The sequence below is a fragment of the Leptosomus discolor genome, chromosome 13 (genome assembly GCF_034619465.1).
Source record: "Leptosomus discolor isolate bLepDis1 chromosome 13, bLepDis1.hap2, whole genome shotgun sequence".
NCBI classification, from domain to species: domain Eukaryota; kingdom Metazoa; phylum Chordata; class Aves; order Leptosomiformes; family Leptosomidae; genus Leptosomus; species Leptosomus discolor.
The window spans coordinates 18954669-18972887 of record NC_141403.1 but is presented as its reverse complement, the minus strand read 5'-3'; the positions used below and the strand labels follow the sequence as shown (position 1 = coordinate 18972887).

Sequence of the window (18219 nt, the reverse complement as noted above, 5' to 3'; positions counted from 1 at the left end):
GGACTAATGTAGTACAGCACAGAATGCCACAAGGATTTGACGTTTTGCAGCGCGGGTCCCTGTTAACCATTCCTAAATTTTATAACCCTGAATCATGCATTCTGGGGTGCTTTGTCTCCCATCCTGTGGTACCTATAGAAATGGGGAGGAATGATCCTGAGAAAGTATTTACTATAGGTTTAACTACTTAAACCAGATGCAGACTTTGAAAACAGGAGGAATCATTGGACATTACATTTCTCTTCACAGCCTAGTAGCACGATTATGCTTTTAGTCTGTGGATCAATGGGAACTTGGGAACTTTTGACATCTTTCTAACGCACTCCAGTGACTGTGCTGACATTATCTGGTACTGTGTTCCAGAACAGCAGGATACACTATTGTTCATTAAGAAAAAATATCAGGAAAACTCGTGATTCAGCTCTCCCTACTGTCTCTTCTTCCCCCAGGAACATCAAGGAGGGGCACCAACTATACTGAGTGTAATGACTAGCGGTACTGATCACTAATCAACAAAAGTAAGGGGAAAGCTTTCTTTTGAAGGATAGCTTCTGCTCAGTTGCAAAGTCTACTTTGATTACCTTGTTCTCTGAGGATGAGTAATGGGAGTTTAATTATTTTTAGTTTAGTTCAAGGTTATTAATCATCTTTAAACTAACAACAACTACAGGAATTCACTGGTGTTTCATGTTATGCACTGCATATTTTCTTTTTTGGAGGCATAGTTTTCTCTGCCATTTAAGTGATGCTGGTTTCTACAGGCACTGATGGAGACCATCACCCAGTGACTACTAGTCTGGGGAGTGGGACAGAAATTTCTTCAACTAAAATCCCTCTTCATAAGGAGTGAGTACTAGACTCCCCTGAATCCATGACAGAACTCATCGGCAGATATTTACTTTATAGATTAACGGCACTGGGTGTTTGGAGGCACAGGAGGTGTTACTCCTGAGTAGTGAACCTCCACCACTGGCAAAAAATTGGAGACAGATTACCAAAAGTGGTCATCTGACCCCACTAAAGTCATTAGGATCTTTGCCTTTGACACCAGTGGGGTGAGAAATTTATTTTAGAATTATTCTGTTTTTTAGCTACGTGCTCCCAAGGAAGTAACTGAATTTGCTGTATTTCATACTGTACCAGGTAAAATAAATGTAATATATTAATAAATATGCAGCCTGTAAGAACATTGTGAGATTAATAGTAATGTTTTTGATTAAAGTTATTATAGAATTGTAACATATTTTATAAATATGAAGAACCCACAATAAGTATGGGCATTTCACCAGCAGACCACATGGAGCCCGTCTTTCATCTAGAAAAAAAGATAAGGTTTTTTTCCTAAATCTATGACGAAGAGTTTTAGCATAATTTTCTCAGTACTAAACAAATATTTGCCCCTTTCGTAAATAGAACTTTATACCTATATTCCAGTATTTACCTTGTAGTTCAAGCGCTGGGATAATTACATAAAAATATTCTACATTAGGAATGGAAGGAAAGAAACAGAGAGTGTGTGGAAATGAACAGTACATCAGAAGCAATCCCTGGCTCAGAACAGAATAGGTAGAACTGATCTGAGGAGATAAGGTCAGGGGATATATTCAAAACAGAGTTATTTACTTCCCATAGAATAGAGGTTTGAATAAATAATGTTCTTGGCTTTCTTTTGAATTTGATTAAAATATTTTTTTTTTTTCCCAGAGAGGTAAGCGAAACATATAAAAGTATCTCCCTGTGGAGTCCTTATGAAAAAAAGGAAAAAAATCAAAACAAAATCCAAAAGCCAAATCACCTTTCATTGTTGGCATTAGATAATAAGAGAATGTTATTTCTATAACTCCTTGCTCATACTTATTGACTATTGCATTTCAGACCAAATTCTTGTCCCCCTCAGATTTTAAATCAGAAAATCTAACAAAGTCATTGTCCAATGGTAAAAAGTTCATTACAGATAGTTAAAACAAACCAAATATATACATTTTAGAACCATCTCAAGCATTGCTGAAACTTAGAAATATTTTTGCTGTAGAGTAAAAGATGTCAGAGAATCACCCCAAATTATGCGCAATTAACTACTTTTTTTCTGAAAACCCATATGCAAGGTCAATAATATACTTGCACTTGGTAGCAAGAAAACCCTAGGAAAGGGAATTTCACTACAGTGAAAAATATCATATCAAAGTTTCAGGATTTTAAACGTATCTACAAAGTATCATAGGTTTTTGGGGGGGTTTTTTGTTACTGTTGACAAATACATTTACTTCTGGAGATTCAACATAGATTTGCAGGTCAAAAGAGAAGGTTCAGTCTTGCAATGTCCTAGAAGCTCCTTGTTGTGTTGAGCTCTGTAAAGACCTATGAAATTCAAAAACGACCAAAGGCAGCATTATTTACATAATGGGCTCAATAGGCACGTACCTGGAGTTATGAAACCACATCGGAGTTTCTGCAGACAATCTTCATTCCTAACGAGAAAGATCAATAAATCTAGTGCAATTCTGTCTGAAATCTGTGAGAGTCTTTCTTGTAGCATTACAAGGGTCAGAGACTGATTTTTGACATTACAAGAGGCCATTACAAACATCCAGTCTGACCTTTGCATAAAGCAGGGCAAAGAATGGCTCAATAGCTTAGGATCTTTTAGAAAGGCAGCAAGCCTGACTTTAAAGATTTTCAAGTAATGGAGATTGTAATCCAATTCTGTTTAAGTGATTAATTGCCTCAGCTGTTACAGAAATACATTTTATTAGAGGATAGAGACGGATCAGGCCATAAAGCCACTCACAAGAAATTCTTTGTGCTATCTTTAAATATCAAAACTAAGAACCACCCATTTCCCTTTAGGCTGAGTAGACCCAAGTACTTTATTGAAGATAAATGAATTTTAAAAAATGCTTAAAAACGGTGAGACTGCCTTATAATTACAGGCTTTGGCCCTTAAACATCACTCAGTGCGTCATGTTTGCAGTTAGATATTCATTTCATGCTGCTTGATCATGGCATGTTTCAGAACCTGGGAAGCCCAGAAACCGGCAGTTAAAGGCCAGCGAGTGCTAAAATAGCCCCCGGTCTCACACAGCCGAGGAGTTGCTGGTGTGCGGGCTGCTGACGGAGAAACCCAACCCACGGCCTCGCTGGGGCCAGGCGTTGTGCACATGTCCCGGGGCTTTCTGCAAGCGCGGTTACGACATCAGCCAAAAAACGTGTGCTGGCTCCTGGCCCCAGCGTCTGGCTCGTGGCCCTAGTGCCTGCTGTCCAGTCGAGTGTCGGCCCAGAGGCCAGCAAACCCAGCTCCCCAGTCTCACCCCACACCCTTTGTCTTTCTGGAGCTATGCATCTGGCCGAGCAGGGGCCCTCCTGCGTTGCAAAGGGGTGCGGGAGCTCTCCCCGTCACTGACGACACAGAAAACGGGGAGCTAAGCCGCGTGAAGGGCTCCCACACTGAGGGCAAATTTGGCTGTGGCCAGCACGGACTGCAGCCCCAAGAGGCAGACGCCGCACCGCAGCGTGCACGAGCCACCATGGCTTCCACGCCCAACCAAACGTCTTTTCTCTTGTCCTTAATGAGACAGACGTCGTTATTCTCTCATCACAATGTGCGGTTCTGATGGATATTTACTGGGCTCTGCGTGACCCGTCTCTGTTGTCTTTAATGCGGTTAATTGGAACCATTGAGTGGCGCCCGGCTCTGGCAGACTGGGATTCACCCCTGTTGGGACGGTCCTCACCTGCCCGCCCCGGCCTGCTTCTGCGCAGCCTTGCTCCCGTCAGGCTGAATTAAGCTGCACTGTCAGGAGCCAGGGACCCTTCAGCAGATTTCCAGCACAAGCAACACCAAATTACTGTTTGGTAATAGGCTGCACACTGTTTTGTAATGTGAAAATATGGATGATTCTATTTATTCCCTCTCGCTCCTGTGATGATAAGAAATGTTCTAATTCATTATTAATTTGTTCCAACTATTTCTGGTAAATCTAAACTATGAATAACTTTAGCTATGCCATTAGCAATACCTCAGAACTACAGATGGGTTTTAGTTTCTGGACACAGGCACATGGCAGTCCCACTGTTTCCAAAGGTGTACCCAAAATTCTGCCACGTTTCGTACGAAACAAGGACTTGCTGTTCACACGGGCCTACAGCTGCATCTAAAACAACCTGGAACACAAAGATATTGTGGGCATTATTTGTCAAGTATAAATTACTGCAGCTTGGCAGCATTCTTGAAACTTTGTATATTCAACCTGCTTAAGGCTTTACCCTCTCCTGAACCCTGGATCTAATGGAAATGAGAGTGGGAATAGACCTAGACCTACTGCCAGTGCTAAAGGCTTTTTTATTCTGCCCTGAGGACTAGCAAGATCTTTAGTGGCATTTTGTAGGTTGCTGGCTTGAGTGTGGAGTGGGCCTTCAGAATATTAACTCTTTGAAAGGTGATTTTTTTGTTGTTGTTGTTGACCTTTCATAATTTCTTCCTCTACTTTTCATATATAAATTATCAGTCAAAGAACCATTGTCAGAAAGTATCAAGGAGAATTCTTTTTCTTCTCTTGTAGAATATGAATTTACTTGGGCAAAAGACAGGAGATTATAAATGTATCTGTTGGTCATCCAAGGAAATTATCTGTCCCATGCATAGTGTGACTCCACCTCCCTGCAGAATAGAGTCCACTGCTTCGTCTTTCATTCGTCTAGAAAGTGCTTTTCTTGCCTTTGTGTTTGGATGGGAGTGACTCTTCCTTTGACTCTGTGTTGTCACAGTCATCTGGCTTCATTTACTGAAAGGAGGAGGAGGACATGCACCATGTAAGATCAAACCCTGAGCTACTGTGTGGACAATCCTGCAAGACACTGACAACCCACCGGCTCTAAGCAGGGGCAAAGCGGGCTGACCGCAATACTGGTGCTTCCGCACTGGGAAATATTGTCCTGCCTCCTCACTTCAGAAAAGAAAAGAAAAAAAAAAATCCCAGCACTTTTCCTCAGAGCGCATATACTTAAGAACATTTTTAAACTGTTCGCTTTGAAATGTAAGGAAGGTGATAAAAGGGAGCAAGGAATCATCTGGAAGATCCTCACAAAGACGTTGCTAATGCTTGGCGGTCACTTGCGAAGAGGCTGGCAAGGGTCCTGGCCACCAGGCAAGGCTTGCCTCTCTTGTGTCTTGAGAGAGTTGCAGTCCCAGTACTGTCCCTGGTTGTTGCTTTCCATCTTTTCCATATTTTATACCTCCTGCCCAGAACGTCCCTGGGTGAGCCAGCGGCCTGGATTACAGCTTTGCTCCCTGAGTCTGCAGCAGACGTGAGAAAACACACAGATGTGTGTGGTTTCCACAGGGTGCCTAAACATTTCGCTGCTTTTACTTAAAGAAAGCACAAGAGGGGATGGATTAATAAAACGAAAACAACTCTGTGAATGAAACACTTCAGTCCTCTCTGTCCCCGAGTGGTGATCTAGCCTCGATGAGGAAAGTGGAGCCTCAGTGGGAAGTGCTGAAATGTCCGCCAAGCCCTGGCTTCCCCTGCTTGAGCTTTAATAACTTCTGTTCTTCTGCCAGGCGATCTCTAATTAGCCGTTATCAGATGACCACAGCTACACCCGAGTGACTTCATGGACGAGTTAATCTCCCCTCTGACAAGTCCATCCTACCCAGGAGCTAGCTCTCGGGGAGGAGGAGGCTGGAAAGCCAAGAAAAGATGAAGGCTGCTGTTACATTCATAAAGTTGATGCAAACGTGTATTCACTGGCAAACTGGTCTGCAGTGGGTTCCCCAAGCCACCCCAGTAAGAAAAGAAGCCTGGGGAGAGAGAATAACAAGATAGTTGATAAACCCATAGTGTGTGTGTGAGAGAGAGACAGACAGCTGGGTTGGCAGGATTATTTGCTTTTGAGAAAGAAAAATTCATCCTTTTCTATATTGGCAGAAAACTGTGTGCCCTTTCATGACAGAATTACGTATTCCAGGTCTGTCAATCTTCCAGGTTCCTTTTAACACAGCTAAGGTGGGTTGTACTGAGAAAATATGGATATAGCTATTTACTATTCATACAAATAGCTGGCTGGACAATTTGCTATTCATGCAAATACTGGCTGGACATCCGACAAGTGTGTTTGAGATATCATCTGGCCTTATGGACCAAACCACTTTCTGACCATTTGATGGATTACTCATGGTATTTTTTATAAAATATGCATCATACGCTAAAAAAAAAAAGGTGTTTTCTGAGAAGTAGAAAAGATACCCGTCATGGTACATGATGAAATATGTTCCTTTGAATTAAACCTATGCCAGCAGGTTTTAGAGCAGTCAGTCCCAGTCAGGCTTAACAAGGATCAGAGGATGTAAGCTCCCCTAGATATATCTATAAAATTATAATGCTCTAATTAATAAAATAGATATTTAAAATAGCATAGTCAGGTAAATTAAAAGGTCTAATTTAAGCTGGTAGGAGAAAGATGAAGGAAATTCTGCCAGTGAAAAAATCTACTTTTCTTCAAAGGCTGCTTTAGGAGTTTGCTTTAGAGGCGAGTTTTATAAACCTTAAATCCCTCTCAGGCTTGAAATGACTGAGTTATCCAGAAATTTACTTACACGTAGAGACCAGATTTAAACGTTTACTTCTTCAGCCTAAACTGCAACCCTGTCATATGCATATTCACATTGCACACGCACACCTGTGAGGTAGACTGAGATGCTGTAAGACTTTTATTGGCATGAATCATGAGTGAGTTACTCACTTACCCCAAATGAGAACTTAGAAGCTGTATTTTTTTGCAAACCATCCTGACATTGCTCCTGTGTGCGCAATACCACTGGGGTGGCACCGGGTCGCTACGTGGGGTCCGAAGCTTCAGGTCTGTTTTACGGGAATCTGTATCTCTGTGCTGCCGATGTCCAAGACTTTCAGGCATCCTCGTACTTTCTGTAAGGATCTGGGGGATTGGGGAGGGAGGAGAGGAAATGAGATGGTGTAAAAAAGTAGCTGAAAGTAGCTTTTCTAAGGTGAAAACAGCCACAGCCTTAAAATGCATTGCCCGTGATTCTGGTCTGTTTGGAAAGAGGGGTTATTTCTTTCCTATTCTTTAGGCTGTGTGTGTGGTTCAAGCCTACAAACCGAAATTATCCATAAACCCCACCACGTTTGTTTCTAGAAAAGCCCACATTTACACCCGCTATCACAGACTGATTTCAAAGGAAACAAAACAAAAAAAAAAAACCAAACCCCAAAACCCACCCCAAAGCCCCGCGCTGGCCCTTCCCCGCCAGCCAGAGACCGGGAACCCGGCGGGGACCGCGGGAGCTCTCCCGAGCCCACCCCAGCCGGGGGGGGGGGGACACGACAGGGACATCCCCGGCCCTCCCGACGATGACCCCGCGGTGACAAGCGCGCTGCTGCCCGCGCGGTGGCGCCCTCCGCTCACGGACCGTCCGCGCTGGCGCAGCGCCCGCCGCTCCCCGCGCTCCGCGGCCGCGGAGCGCGGGGAGCGGCGGGCGTTGCGCCAGCGGATGCCGGCGGGGGTAAACACCGCCGCGCTCGGTGCCTTCTCCTACCGCGGACCCTTCCCGACAGGGAAATGACAACTGGGACAGCGTCCTGCTGCGTCCCGAGTGCTGTCCCCCCCGCCCCGGCATCGCGTCGGTGGCCATTTCTAGGGGAATAATTCATTGGCGTTAAATTGCCTTTATCTCCGGAAAATATCGAAACCTTAAATGACCGTAATAGGCATGTAATTGTATGGCGTGGGTTTTTTTTTTTGTTGTTGTGTTTGAGAAATCGATTTGGGCTCAAATAACTCATCTAAGCATGTTACACCAAACCCATTCAAATAGGAAACAGGAGAACTATATTATTGCTGCTTCCTGAACTCTCTGCTTATGATCCCAATAATTAAAATATGCAGTAATGGCTCCTGCAGCCTGCATTTCTTTGGGTAATTCTCGGAAATGAAAGGCTGCTTTTCGGCCGCTGAGGGAGGAGAGCGCGGAGACGAGCGCAACCGCAGCGGCTGGGAGCCCGCCGGTGGTCCGCGCCCGGCGCTCACCGCCCTTCGCATCACTTGGAGGAAAATAATCCCGGCGGCGGGGAAGTCTCCCGAGATGGGATTTCCCTCCCAGTCCCTCCGGCAAATCAACTTTTTTTTTTCCTACCTTTTTTTTTTTTTTTTTTTTTTTTTCCCCTCTCATGGCGATCCTCTCCCCTCCCGCTCTGCCCAGCGCTGACAGTCGCACATCTATCTCTGCTCAAGGCGGGGAGGGGAGAGGGTCGGGCCAAGGGAGGGGGGGGGAAAGCCGTCCCCGCCGCCCCCGGGCCCCAGCGGCCGTGCGTGGGACCCTCCCCGCGGGGCGGCCGTGGGGACCGTCCCCCGCGCCCCGCGGCTGCGGCACACGCGGAGCGGTTACGGCGCTGCTGGTTTCCCCGGGGGGAGCCTTGCGTAATGAGAGCGATGCTAAAGATCCTGAAAAATAAAATTAAAAAAATGTGGGGGGGGGCTCAGGAAAATAAGAAAAAAGCACTCCTATCCCCAAATCTCCGTGGAAGTGGGGGTTCCGCGCCGGGGCTGCTCCACCTGCGCGCTCAGCGCCGGGCGACTCCGCGGAAGCCCGCGCCCAACAGCGGCCCGGGGCTCCTCCGGTGCGGTGTGAGCCGGCCCCGCGGAGAGGAGCGGAGCAAAGCCGCGGGGCAACCCGCCAAGTCCGGGGACCCCCATCCCACCCCAAACCTCCCTTCTCCTCTTCCTGGTCCCTTCCCACGGCAGGTAGAAGTTGGCCGTGGCGAACATCCTTTTAGGTCGGTGGGATAGGTTGTGGGGGTTTCCTGTGTGTTGCTGTTTAGTTGTTGGGTTTGGTTTTTGGTTTTTTTTTTTTTTTCTATTTTTTTGGGGGGGGAGGGGAAGTGTGAGTTGGTGTTTATGAGAAGCTTTATGACTCCTGATAAGCTCATCTTTGAGGACGACACAGAACTGTGTTCCTTGAGGAATTGGGGTGGTGACGTCTTTTCTGATACCCGATTATTACGTGACTGGGGAAAAAAAAAAAAGGCATTTGATTCATGAATAAAAATCCGGACACCACCACGGGGGCAACAAACAATATTGCCCGTCCTCTAAGGTAACAAGCAGGCAAATGTTTACGAAGAGGGCTCTTGCTGAAGCGGGGTGTTTGCAAAGATTTTGTTGCTAATTGCGTATCAGACGGAAGGCTGCGGAAGGCTGGTCAAGTTTGGAGCCACCGAGCAGGAAGAGAAGAAGAGGAGAAGGCTGAAGGCGCTCAGTGAGGGGAGAGATCTGGGGAAGACAACATCGCACGCAGCCAGCCCGCGGCTCCCCGCCTCCGCTCCCTCCCGGGCTCGCTCGCTATCTTCCCCCTTCCCCTGCGCTCCCTTCTCCGGCGACATCTCGCTCCATCTCTCTTTCTCCCTTCCCTTGCAGACTCCACTCCAGATCTGTGCTGCTACCTGCAAACTTTTTGTCCTTTATATTTTTCCTTTTTTTCCTCCTCCCTCCTCCCTCCCTTTTTCTTTTTGGAGTGGATTCCGCTAAAACCAGCGAACAACTAACTGCTGCTTTTGTGTCTTCTTCATCCCGCGGGTCCTTCGCCCATCGGAGAGGCGATGCCACGAGGCTTTTAACTCCTTTCGGCCGCAACTTGAGAGACAGCTCGCAGCTCGATTCCCGCCCCCCCTCTTTTTGGGTCTTTTTTTTTTTTTTTTTTTTTTTTAAGACCTGCCCTTTTATTTTCGCAGCCAAACGCTCTTCCTGCCGGGTGTTTAGAGTTTAATGGTAAGGACACGAGGCGGCTCGCTAGGCCTTCCCGCAGTGCTCCCGGGGCGGGCGGGCGGGCGGGCGAGCACCGACGGGGCGGGCGGCGGCGGCAGCGCTCTGCGCCGGGCACCGCTCCGCGCTGGGCACCGCTCCGCGCTTCTCCGCGCCGGTACCAGGCTGCCCAGGGCGCTTGCCCCCCGAGGGCCGCGCTGCCTCCCTCCTCCGCAGGCTCAGCCAGCGGCTTGGTGGGTCGTGGAGGGGGGGGGGGGGGGGGGGGGCTGTGTGTTTTTTGGTTTTGGGGTTTTTTTTTTTGACAGCGGTTTTCCTTTCCCTCCCGCACAGAGTGGCAATGTGTAGCAAAGCGATCCTAGCACTCCTGGTCTATGGCATAATAATGCACTGCAGCGTCTACTGCTCACCTGCCGCCGGACTTCAGTACCCGGCACTCAGGTAGGTCCGTCGCCCGCCCGGGGGCTCCGCCGGGACCCCTTCAGGCCCCGGCTTTGCTAAGGGCAGGGGATTCTTACCGGGGAGGGAAGTGGAAGGGGATGTGGGGGGAGGGGGGGGGGGAAGTCACCAAAAGAAACCTCCTCCACTTCGGCTGTGTGCCCGCCCTGGGATAGGAGCCACCGGGAGGGTCCGGCGGGGAGGGGGGGTCCCCGTCGGCTGCAGCACGGGCTTCCCCCAGGACCGCTCCCCGGGATCCCGGCGTGGGGAACCTGCGGCCTCTTGTCCCCGGGGAAGGGGGGGGGACCTGCCCTGCTGCGTCTCGGCGGGAGCGGGCCGAGGTCCCGGCCGCCTCTCGACTGGGCCCAGCAGCACCCCCAGGCCTGCCCCTGTCCTGCCAGGGCCACGGCCGCTTTCGGTGGCCCGCAGCTCGCCCGGGGTGAACGGCGAGCATCGCCTGTCCGGACCGGGGGCGGGCGGGGAGGGGGGACGTGTGCGCCGTTGACTGCAAGGATGTGAGAGCTGTCATGGTTCGTGTAGCAGTGCTGGAGTTGGTGGTGGTGGGGGGGGGTTCAGCCTCTTCCCCTGTTTACCCGTCTGTGTGCGACCTTCCTTCTCGGGGGCGGGCGGTGGGGGGGGAGCGGCCGGCACAAGGTTGTTTGGTTTTCTGTGTCTGTTCGGAGTTGTCTTGCTGGGCTCCAGCGCAGGCTGATGCCTGTGCTGTCCCTTTCCACGCGGGAACCGGGGGCGTTTGGACCCCGCTGTGTTTGAGGCAGGAGCGGGGGACCCCCCTTCCCCAGGCGTCGGCACAAGCGAGTTCCCCACGCCGGGCCGTGGCTGGGGGCGCAGGGTACCCGCTCCGGGACGGCCGCTGGCAGCCTGGTCCCAACCTGCTTGCAGCCCTGCTTGGGCGACCGGTGCGGCTTGTTTTGGGGGTGGCGGGGAGTTTTGGGCTCCGTGCTGTTGTCCTGCTCCAGCGGCGCAAGGCTCTATTCCGGGGTGCCCTGCGGGGGTCACCGCCGTGCGGCTCAGCTATTTGGGGGGGTGGGAGGCGGGCGATGCCGGGTACACCCGAGGAGGGTGTCTTTTTGGGGGCTCCGAGGTGTCCTTACGCGAGCAGGACTGGCTCAGAGCAGCCCCCTTCCCCACCCCGGGCAGAAGGGCTGCGGGGCAGCGGGCTGGGTGGCCTGCGGGGCCGTTAGCCGGCAGCAAGGCGGCTCTTTTCATTCAAGCACCTGAATTAGCAGGAGCGGAACACTTTAGCGGCATCTATTATTAATACCTCCGCTAAAGCTCACAGACAAAAATAGCTGCCTGTAACGTACAATGACCTACATCGTACTGCAGAGAGGGAGGCAGAGAACGGCGGGGGTGGGGGGGGTGGGGGGGCTGGAGGGGGGACGACTGGGACACAAAACTGGCGAGATTTCAAAGGGCAGAGGCACCATTCAACGAAAAACAAGAGGCGAAGCCCCCCCCCCCCGGGCCGGCGCTGCGGGGAGGAGCGGGGCGCGGCCCCCGGCCCCGGCGGCGGGGGATGCTGCTCACCGCCCCGTCCCCGCCGGGGAGGCCGCTTGGCTCCCGCCCAGCCCCGGGCACACAGGCGCGGGTGTGTGCGGCAGCCTGCCCGCTCCGCTCGGGAAGCGCCAGCCGCAGCTGTGGCGGAGAAGGGCTGTTTCTCGGGCCGGGGCGGGGGACGGGGGTGGGTGGGGGGATGTTTGGGGGCTTTTCTCGGAGCACGTCTGACGGCGGGTGTGTTCCCTCCCCCGTGGTCCTGCCCCGCAGAGGAGGCGGAGAGCGGGGATGGGGAACGGGCGGGCCCAGGGAGGGGATGGGGGCAGACAGACGGGGCTCTCGGGGCGCCCGGGTCGGCTTCGCCGGGGGGTGGCCAGCAAGGCAGCCGGGAGCAGGCGGCGGCGGGGAGCGGAGCCCGGCTGACCCCTTCCCCTTGCTGCTGTCGTTGCCAGGCTGGAGGATGAAGTCTACGACGAGGACGGGAACACCCTGCAGGACTTCGCCTATGACCACGAGCCCCTCGGTATAGCGAATCCGTCCTCCATGATCGGCGAGATGTACACCTTGTATTACCCACCGGAAAAGAGGTGACTGCAACTCGCGGGGTGTCAGGCGTGAAATGTTGAGCCGGGAGCGCAACGGGTCTGGCCGAGCCGATTGGGGAAAAAAAAAAAAAAAAAAAAAAATACTACCCAACAAGCCAACAGCAGCAACAGCAACAACAACAAAAAAATAATAAATCCCGAACCCAAACAAACGACCACGGTGCCCGGGTGCCGGTGCCCAGTTTAAAGCCTGGAAGAAATGGAAAAGCCGCCTTACCTCCAGCAGCGCGGGGGAGGGAGCGGGGGAGCCGCCCGCGCCGGGGAGGGCTAGCGACGCTCCCGCAAACGGAGCAGAACTGCCCAGCCAGCGCGGAGCCGAGCGAGTGCGGCGGGGAGGGGTCTGGGTGGGGAAGAGGGGTCCCGGGGGACGCGGGGAGATGCCGCCCTCCGCTCGCCGGCGGGGAGGGACGGTCATCGCCACCGCCCGGGCTCCCGCACCCCGCCGCAGCCGGCTCCCGGGCCTCGCCGCTCACCCGCGGGCTCTTCCCTCCGCCCAGGCACGCCGATGGGATCTTCAACAAAGCCTACAGGAAACTCCTGGGCCAGTTATCCGCCAGGAAATATCTGCACTCCCTGATGGCCAAGAGGGTCGGGTAAGGGCTTCTGCTCTTTCTTTGCCGCGGTGGGCGTTGGTGCTGCCGGAGCGGAGGCGCTGAAAGGGCCGCGGCTGGGGGGAACAAAGCTGCCCCGGCCGAGGCTGGGGATTTGTTGAGCTGGGGCTTGGGGGGGCGGAAGGGGTCCGGCTCCCCAAACCTCAGCTGCCCCCGGCCGCGGCTCCCAGCCCGCTCCCGGCGCAGCGTGAGCACGGCCGGCAGCGCAGGCGTTCGCGGAGGTTGGTTACGCTCGGGTATATATCTATATCTGTATGTATGTGTATATATATGTGTGTGTGTATTTTTATATATATCTCTCTATAATTTTTGGCTGATTTGAAATTAAGAAGTTGAGCAGCCTCCGCGGTTCTCTGGGGGCAGCGGTCTGTCGGAAGCGAGGACCGAGGGCTCGGCTGAAGCCGGGGAGGGGGGGCTCGGCTGCAGCCCCGCGCACCCCCGGGCGGGGCTCCCCGGTGCTCCCCGCCGGCGGCGGGGCAGGGGCGAGCCCGGTGCCACCCGCCGCCCCTCGGCAGGAGGTGACACGCTAATAAAGCCCCGGGGAGAGCAGCTTTCCCTGCCGCAATGAATAATTCATGGCCGGCAGATATTGTTTCTCCCGCCGCCGCCACTTGCGCGCAGCGCGTCGGGGTTTTGACGCGGCCTTTTGTCTCCCCGCGCATCTTGCGCGCAATGTGTTGCGCGGGGGGGGGGGGGGGGGGGGGGTCAGCGGCCGCCGCGGGGCTGCGCAGGGATGGGGGGGGGGGGGGGGGGGAAGGGCGGCGCGGAGGGGCGCGGAGGGGCGCGGAAAGGGGCGGAGCGGCCCCGCCTGATGCAGCTGTGCTTCTCGGTGCTTGCAGCGGTGCCGGCGGCGGCCTGGGGGACGAGGCGGAACCGCTGACCAAGCGGCACATAGACGGCATCTTCACGGACAGCTACAGCCGCTACCGGAAACAAATGGCTGTCAAGAAATACTTAGCAGCCGTCCTGGGGAAAAGGTATAAACAAAGAGTTAAAAACAAAGGACGCCGAGTAGCGTATTTGTAGCGATGAGTAACCAGCCACTCCTGTGTATACAAAGTCCTAAGAGAGAGAGAGAGAGAGAGAGAGAGAGAGAGAGAAAGAGAGAGAGAAACCCAACAACAAAAAAATTAAACACAAACAAAAGTAATTTCCAAACTGACTGAACAATCACCGCTCCTGTGTTATCTAAACATGTATTTATGTATGAAGTAAAGCCATTAAATGAATATTTTGATAATAATATTGTTTTTCTTTTGTACAAAAGCACTAGAGAAACGCACAGATCTACTTTGTGGACCAATCATTAAGTTATATATAATATATAAATATATATATATAAATACTACTACGAATACTAAAGAACAATTCTTCATATAAAGCCTGCACAAGAACAAGAATTCGCCTGAGCTGTTTATGTTTTTATATAAAATAAATAGAAAAAATAGACAATCATTGTTTTGAATATTACTCCTATTTTTGTAATGGAAATTAAAAGGATAGTATTTTTATCCGCGACAGGGTCGAAGACATTAATTTTCACCATTTGCTACTGTACATAGAGAAGGATGCCCTGCTCCCAGGGGATAATGAGGAAAATGATTTGGGAGAATTGGTGAAGCAGATTCTTCCCCCGGTGAGTCTCAAGGCAGGCTCCTTTGCCACTAACCTCTCTGAAGGGGCAGTGTCCCCTTTCCTCTAGATTTCGATTTTTTTTTCTCCTGCTTTCTTTGATTCCAGTTATATCTGTATTAGTGTCTCCTCAAACAATGAGCTTAGAGGATAATTCTCTTGAGAAAACAACAGCTCGATCCAAATTGTGCATCTCTGTTGCCTATTGGAGGGAGAAATAGTTAAAAAAAACCACTCAAAACAAACCAAAATTACAACCAAAAAAAAAAAAAAAAAAGCAAAACAAAACCAAAAAGAAAGCCAGCCCCCAAGCCCCAACCCCTAAATCCCGAACCAGCAGCAAGGATAGTAAGTACTAAGCCCCGTGCACTGCTCTTCTGGCTGCCTGGGCAGAGTTGCAGAACAAAGCGAAAGCGGAGACAGGACCCGTTTGGAAAGAGTGGGGAAGCGAGCGGGGGGCGGCCCCCGGCGCGCCCCGGGGCTGGAGCCGGTGCCGGTACCGGAGCCGGTGCCGCAGGGTCGAGGGAAGAAGAGGCGATCCCACCTCCGATCCGCTACCCAACTGCCCCGGGCAGCTCGGTACTGGACCTGGATGCAAAGTACAGTGTGTTACTCTCCAGTGCTGTCCATGCTTCTCATCATGTGTAACGAGCAGGGTTCTCGCCTTTGCATTTTTCGGTCGGAGTTGTTCTTTTCTTCTATTGTTTTTTTTTTCTTGTAGACCCTCCCGCCTCTCATTCTCTCTTCGTACTTTTCCGAGCTCTGTTTAACCCACCTGAGTCACCTTTTTGGGTTATGTTCTTTTGGGGGAAAAAAAAAAAAAAAAAAAAGATTGTGAACGCTCTCTCACTCCTTTGTTCTGTTTTATGCAAGCTCTTATTGTACAAGTTTAGGAACCCCTGTTGTAGCTACCACTAAAGAATTATGCACTACTACGAAAGTTTTTGTTCCTTGTTTATTGAGTTTGGAGGTAAAATGTATTTTTCTACATTCTGGCTTATTGCTTAGTAAAATTTATTTCATAAAACAAACTTTTGTCATAAAAGAATGTGTAGTGTTCACCTGTGCTCCGGTTTCTAACGAGATAAACCATTTTCACCTCATCTCTCTATGTACGGACTCCTATCTTACCTTCCGCCCGGGGGCTGGCCCCGTCCCTCCGCCCGGGCAGGTGGCGAAGGAGGACACGTAGGGACCTGCTGCCTTCAGCTCACCACACAAACCTCACGGGAGCCTTTCCAAAGGCACAAAACGAGCCCCGCAGTCAAGACGTCGGAAAGAAACCCCCACCCCTCCCCCCCCCCAAAAAAAAATCCAAACCAACCCACCAAACCAAAAAACGTCGCGGGTAAAACCCTCCTTCCCCGGCCGGGAGGAGCCGCCGGGGAGGAGGGAGCGGAGCGGGCAGAGCCCGGCGGGCCGGGCAGGCTCTGCCGGCACCGCTGCACCGCCTGCCCGGGCTGCCTGCACCTCCCGCCGGGGCTGCCTGCACCCCCTGCCCGGGCTGCCTGCACCCCCTGCCCGGGCTGCCCGCCCCGCACCGCCCTGCCCGCCCCGCACCGCCCGCCCTGCCCGCCCGCCGCCGGTGCGGGCTCCAGGGGCGGCGGGCCGCCGGGGCGCAGGCTGCAGCTTTCGTGCCTTCTCTTCACCTTGTAAATCGCCACGAGTTCACGGATGGCTATTCAGTGGCCCTACGATGCTGCAACACATCGGCTTGCGTTTTAGTCGTACTTTCTTCTGTTCTTCGGCAATGGGCAGTTTGCTGTGTTTGTGTCGGCTGTGGTATAATGACATAGGGCTCTCTTGACGTTTTGTTTATGACCTTATCAGTTCAGTGGCTAGTCGCAAGCATTACGAAGTGATCACCTAGGTTATTATCCTTTGTATGATTTTTTATTTATTTATTTTTTTTTTTTAGAAACGCCAACAGCCTTACCAAAATTCGAGCAGAATTGAGATGCAGTCATAGTAGGTAGATGTTAGTCTTGGAGAACTTATTTTGTGTGCAAATGAATATAAAGAGAAATTAAAGTATTATTACACACATGATATCTATAACTAGGACTTTGATAACTGTTATATAAAGTGTGTAAAGTTTGTATTAATAAATTTTTGTAAACAATGCAATTTCGTCTAATGTTTGGGGGAGAGAAATCTAGAACCTAACAGTGAAAGCTGCGTTTCATTTAATTTTTTTTTTTTTTTTTTTTTTTTTTTTTTTTGTAATTAGTTCATTTTTAAGCAGCGTTCTTCCAGCTTTTCATGCCTAGGATATCTTTTTATTAAGTCTCCTCATTTTATCATCAAATAACCTCTAACATTTTTACCGATGGTTACTCCTCTGTTCGAGTAAACTAAACAGAACTGCTGAAGTAAAGAGCTTAGTTCCACACACGCCAGCTCAATATCACTCTCTAAAATATGCAAACCGAACGAGTCGGTGCCTATCGTCCGTTCCTCTAACAATTCCTGTGCTTAGAAGCCCTTTATTTTAAGCGGAATAGGTATGTTTGAGGAGATCTTTACCTAATCCGCTTTTAATGAACATTCTGTATGCGGTGATGTGCTTCCCAGCGTCACCCGGCTTAGGCAACGGCGGCGTCTTTCTTTGGATTAAAAATATACGGGGCTGTCCTGAAAAATGGTACTGCAACACAACAAAGAGTTACTGAAGTTTTACAGGATAATAGGTGGCTACAACGAAAAAGCACAGTCAGGGTAGTTTGTCGGTGCAAAGTGGAGGTCAGGATATCCAGCCTTTAATCTTTAGTTTAGCAATAGCTGCTAAAGTTTATTATTTTTATTGTAGCTCAGGGACTTTACTCAAGTATGTTGGAAACCAACAGCAATTTAGTTTAAGCTCTGTTTCATTCTAAGATCATACAATTAAGAAACAAAGCACAGGAATTAAATGACAATTTCCTAGCATTTTATTTTTCGAAACTCTTAAGTCCAGGATTTGAAACAGACTCTCTGCCACAAATTCACCTCCCAGGCTGATTTCAACAACAGCATTTTACTGACTAAATGGGAGGAAACACTGAGAGAACTTAGAAAGATGGTATGTATCAGTGTTATGTGTTAGGAATTAGGGCAAAGCAAGATAAAAGTTCTGATTAAATGCAGATTGGGTCAGAAGAATGCAAAAAAATACCTATTGGGGGAAGGGGGAGAGCACAATGATTTCTCAGACTGACAGCACGAGAAAAATCAAGTTGCTGTTTCCCAAAGGCAGCATACAGTGAAAAACTGCTGTTAGTTTTATTCAGTAATAATGCAGTGCTCATACATACACTAGATTTCCTATCCATCTAAACTGAAAATGCCCTTAAGAGATCCATGCTGATTGTATCGGTAGCTAGGGGATGAAACCTGGGATTGGTCCACCTGAAAAATAAGGTCTTCTTCTTCAAGTCCTAGCACTTGCTGGAGATGTGCAGAAGATGGAAATTCTGCTGTAAATGGCATAGAGGTGGTCCTAGCCTCACTCCAATGAAATTCCTCTTTACCAAACCAGATATGATTTCATGAAGAAGCTCAGCTCTATTCCCAATGATTTAAACTGCCATCTGAAATGATAAACAGGGAAAAAGTGCAATACTGAGTCTTACAGCACGAGTTCTGTGGAGATTGCTGGTGTTCTG

At 50.4% G+C, this 18219-nt stretch overlaps 1 protein-coding gene across 1 annotated transcript; it reads left to right on the top strand.

The window, feature by feature from the left end:
• The first annotated feature begins 10114 nt into the window (after positions 1-10114).
• On the top strand, positions 10115-13969 carry ADCYAP1 (adenylate cyclase activating polypeptide 1). The gene is made up of 4 exons (XM_086472669.1): positions 10115-10215; positions 12180-12314; positions 12830-12925; positions 13783-13969. The coding sequence occupies exons 1-4, from the start codon at positions 10115-10117 to the stop codon at positions 13967-13969; spliced, it is 519 nt and encodes a 172-aa protein (XP_086328795.1).
• Positions 13970-18219: the final 4250 nt, after the last annotated feature.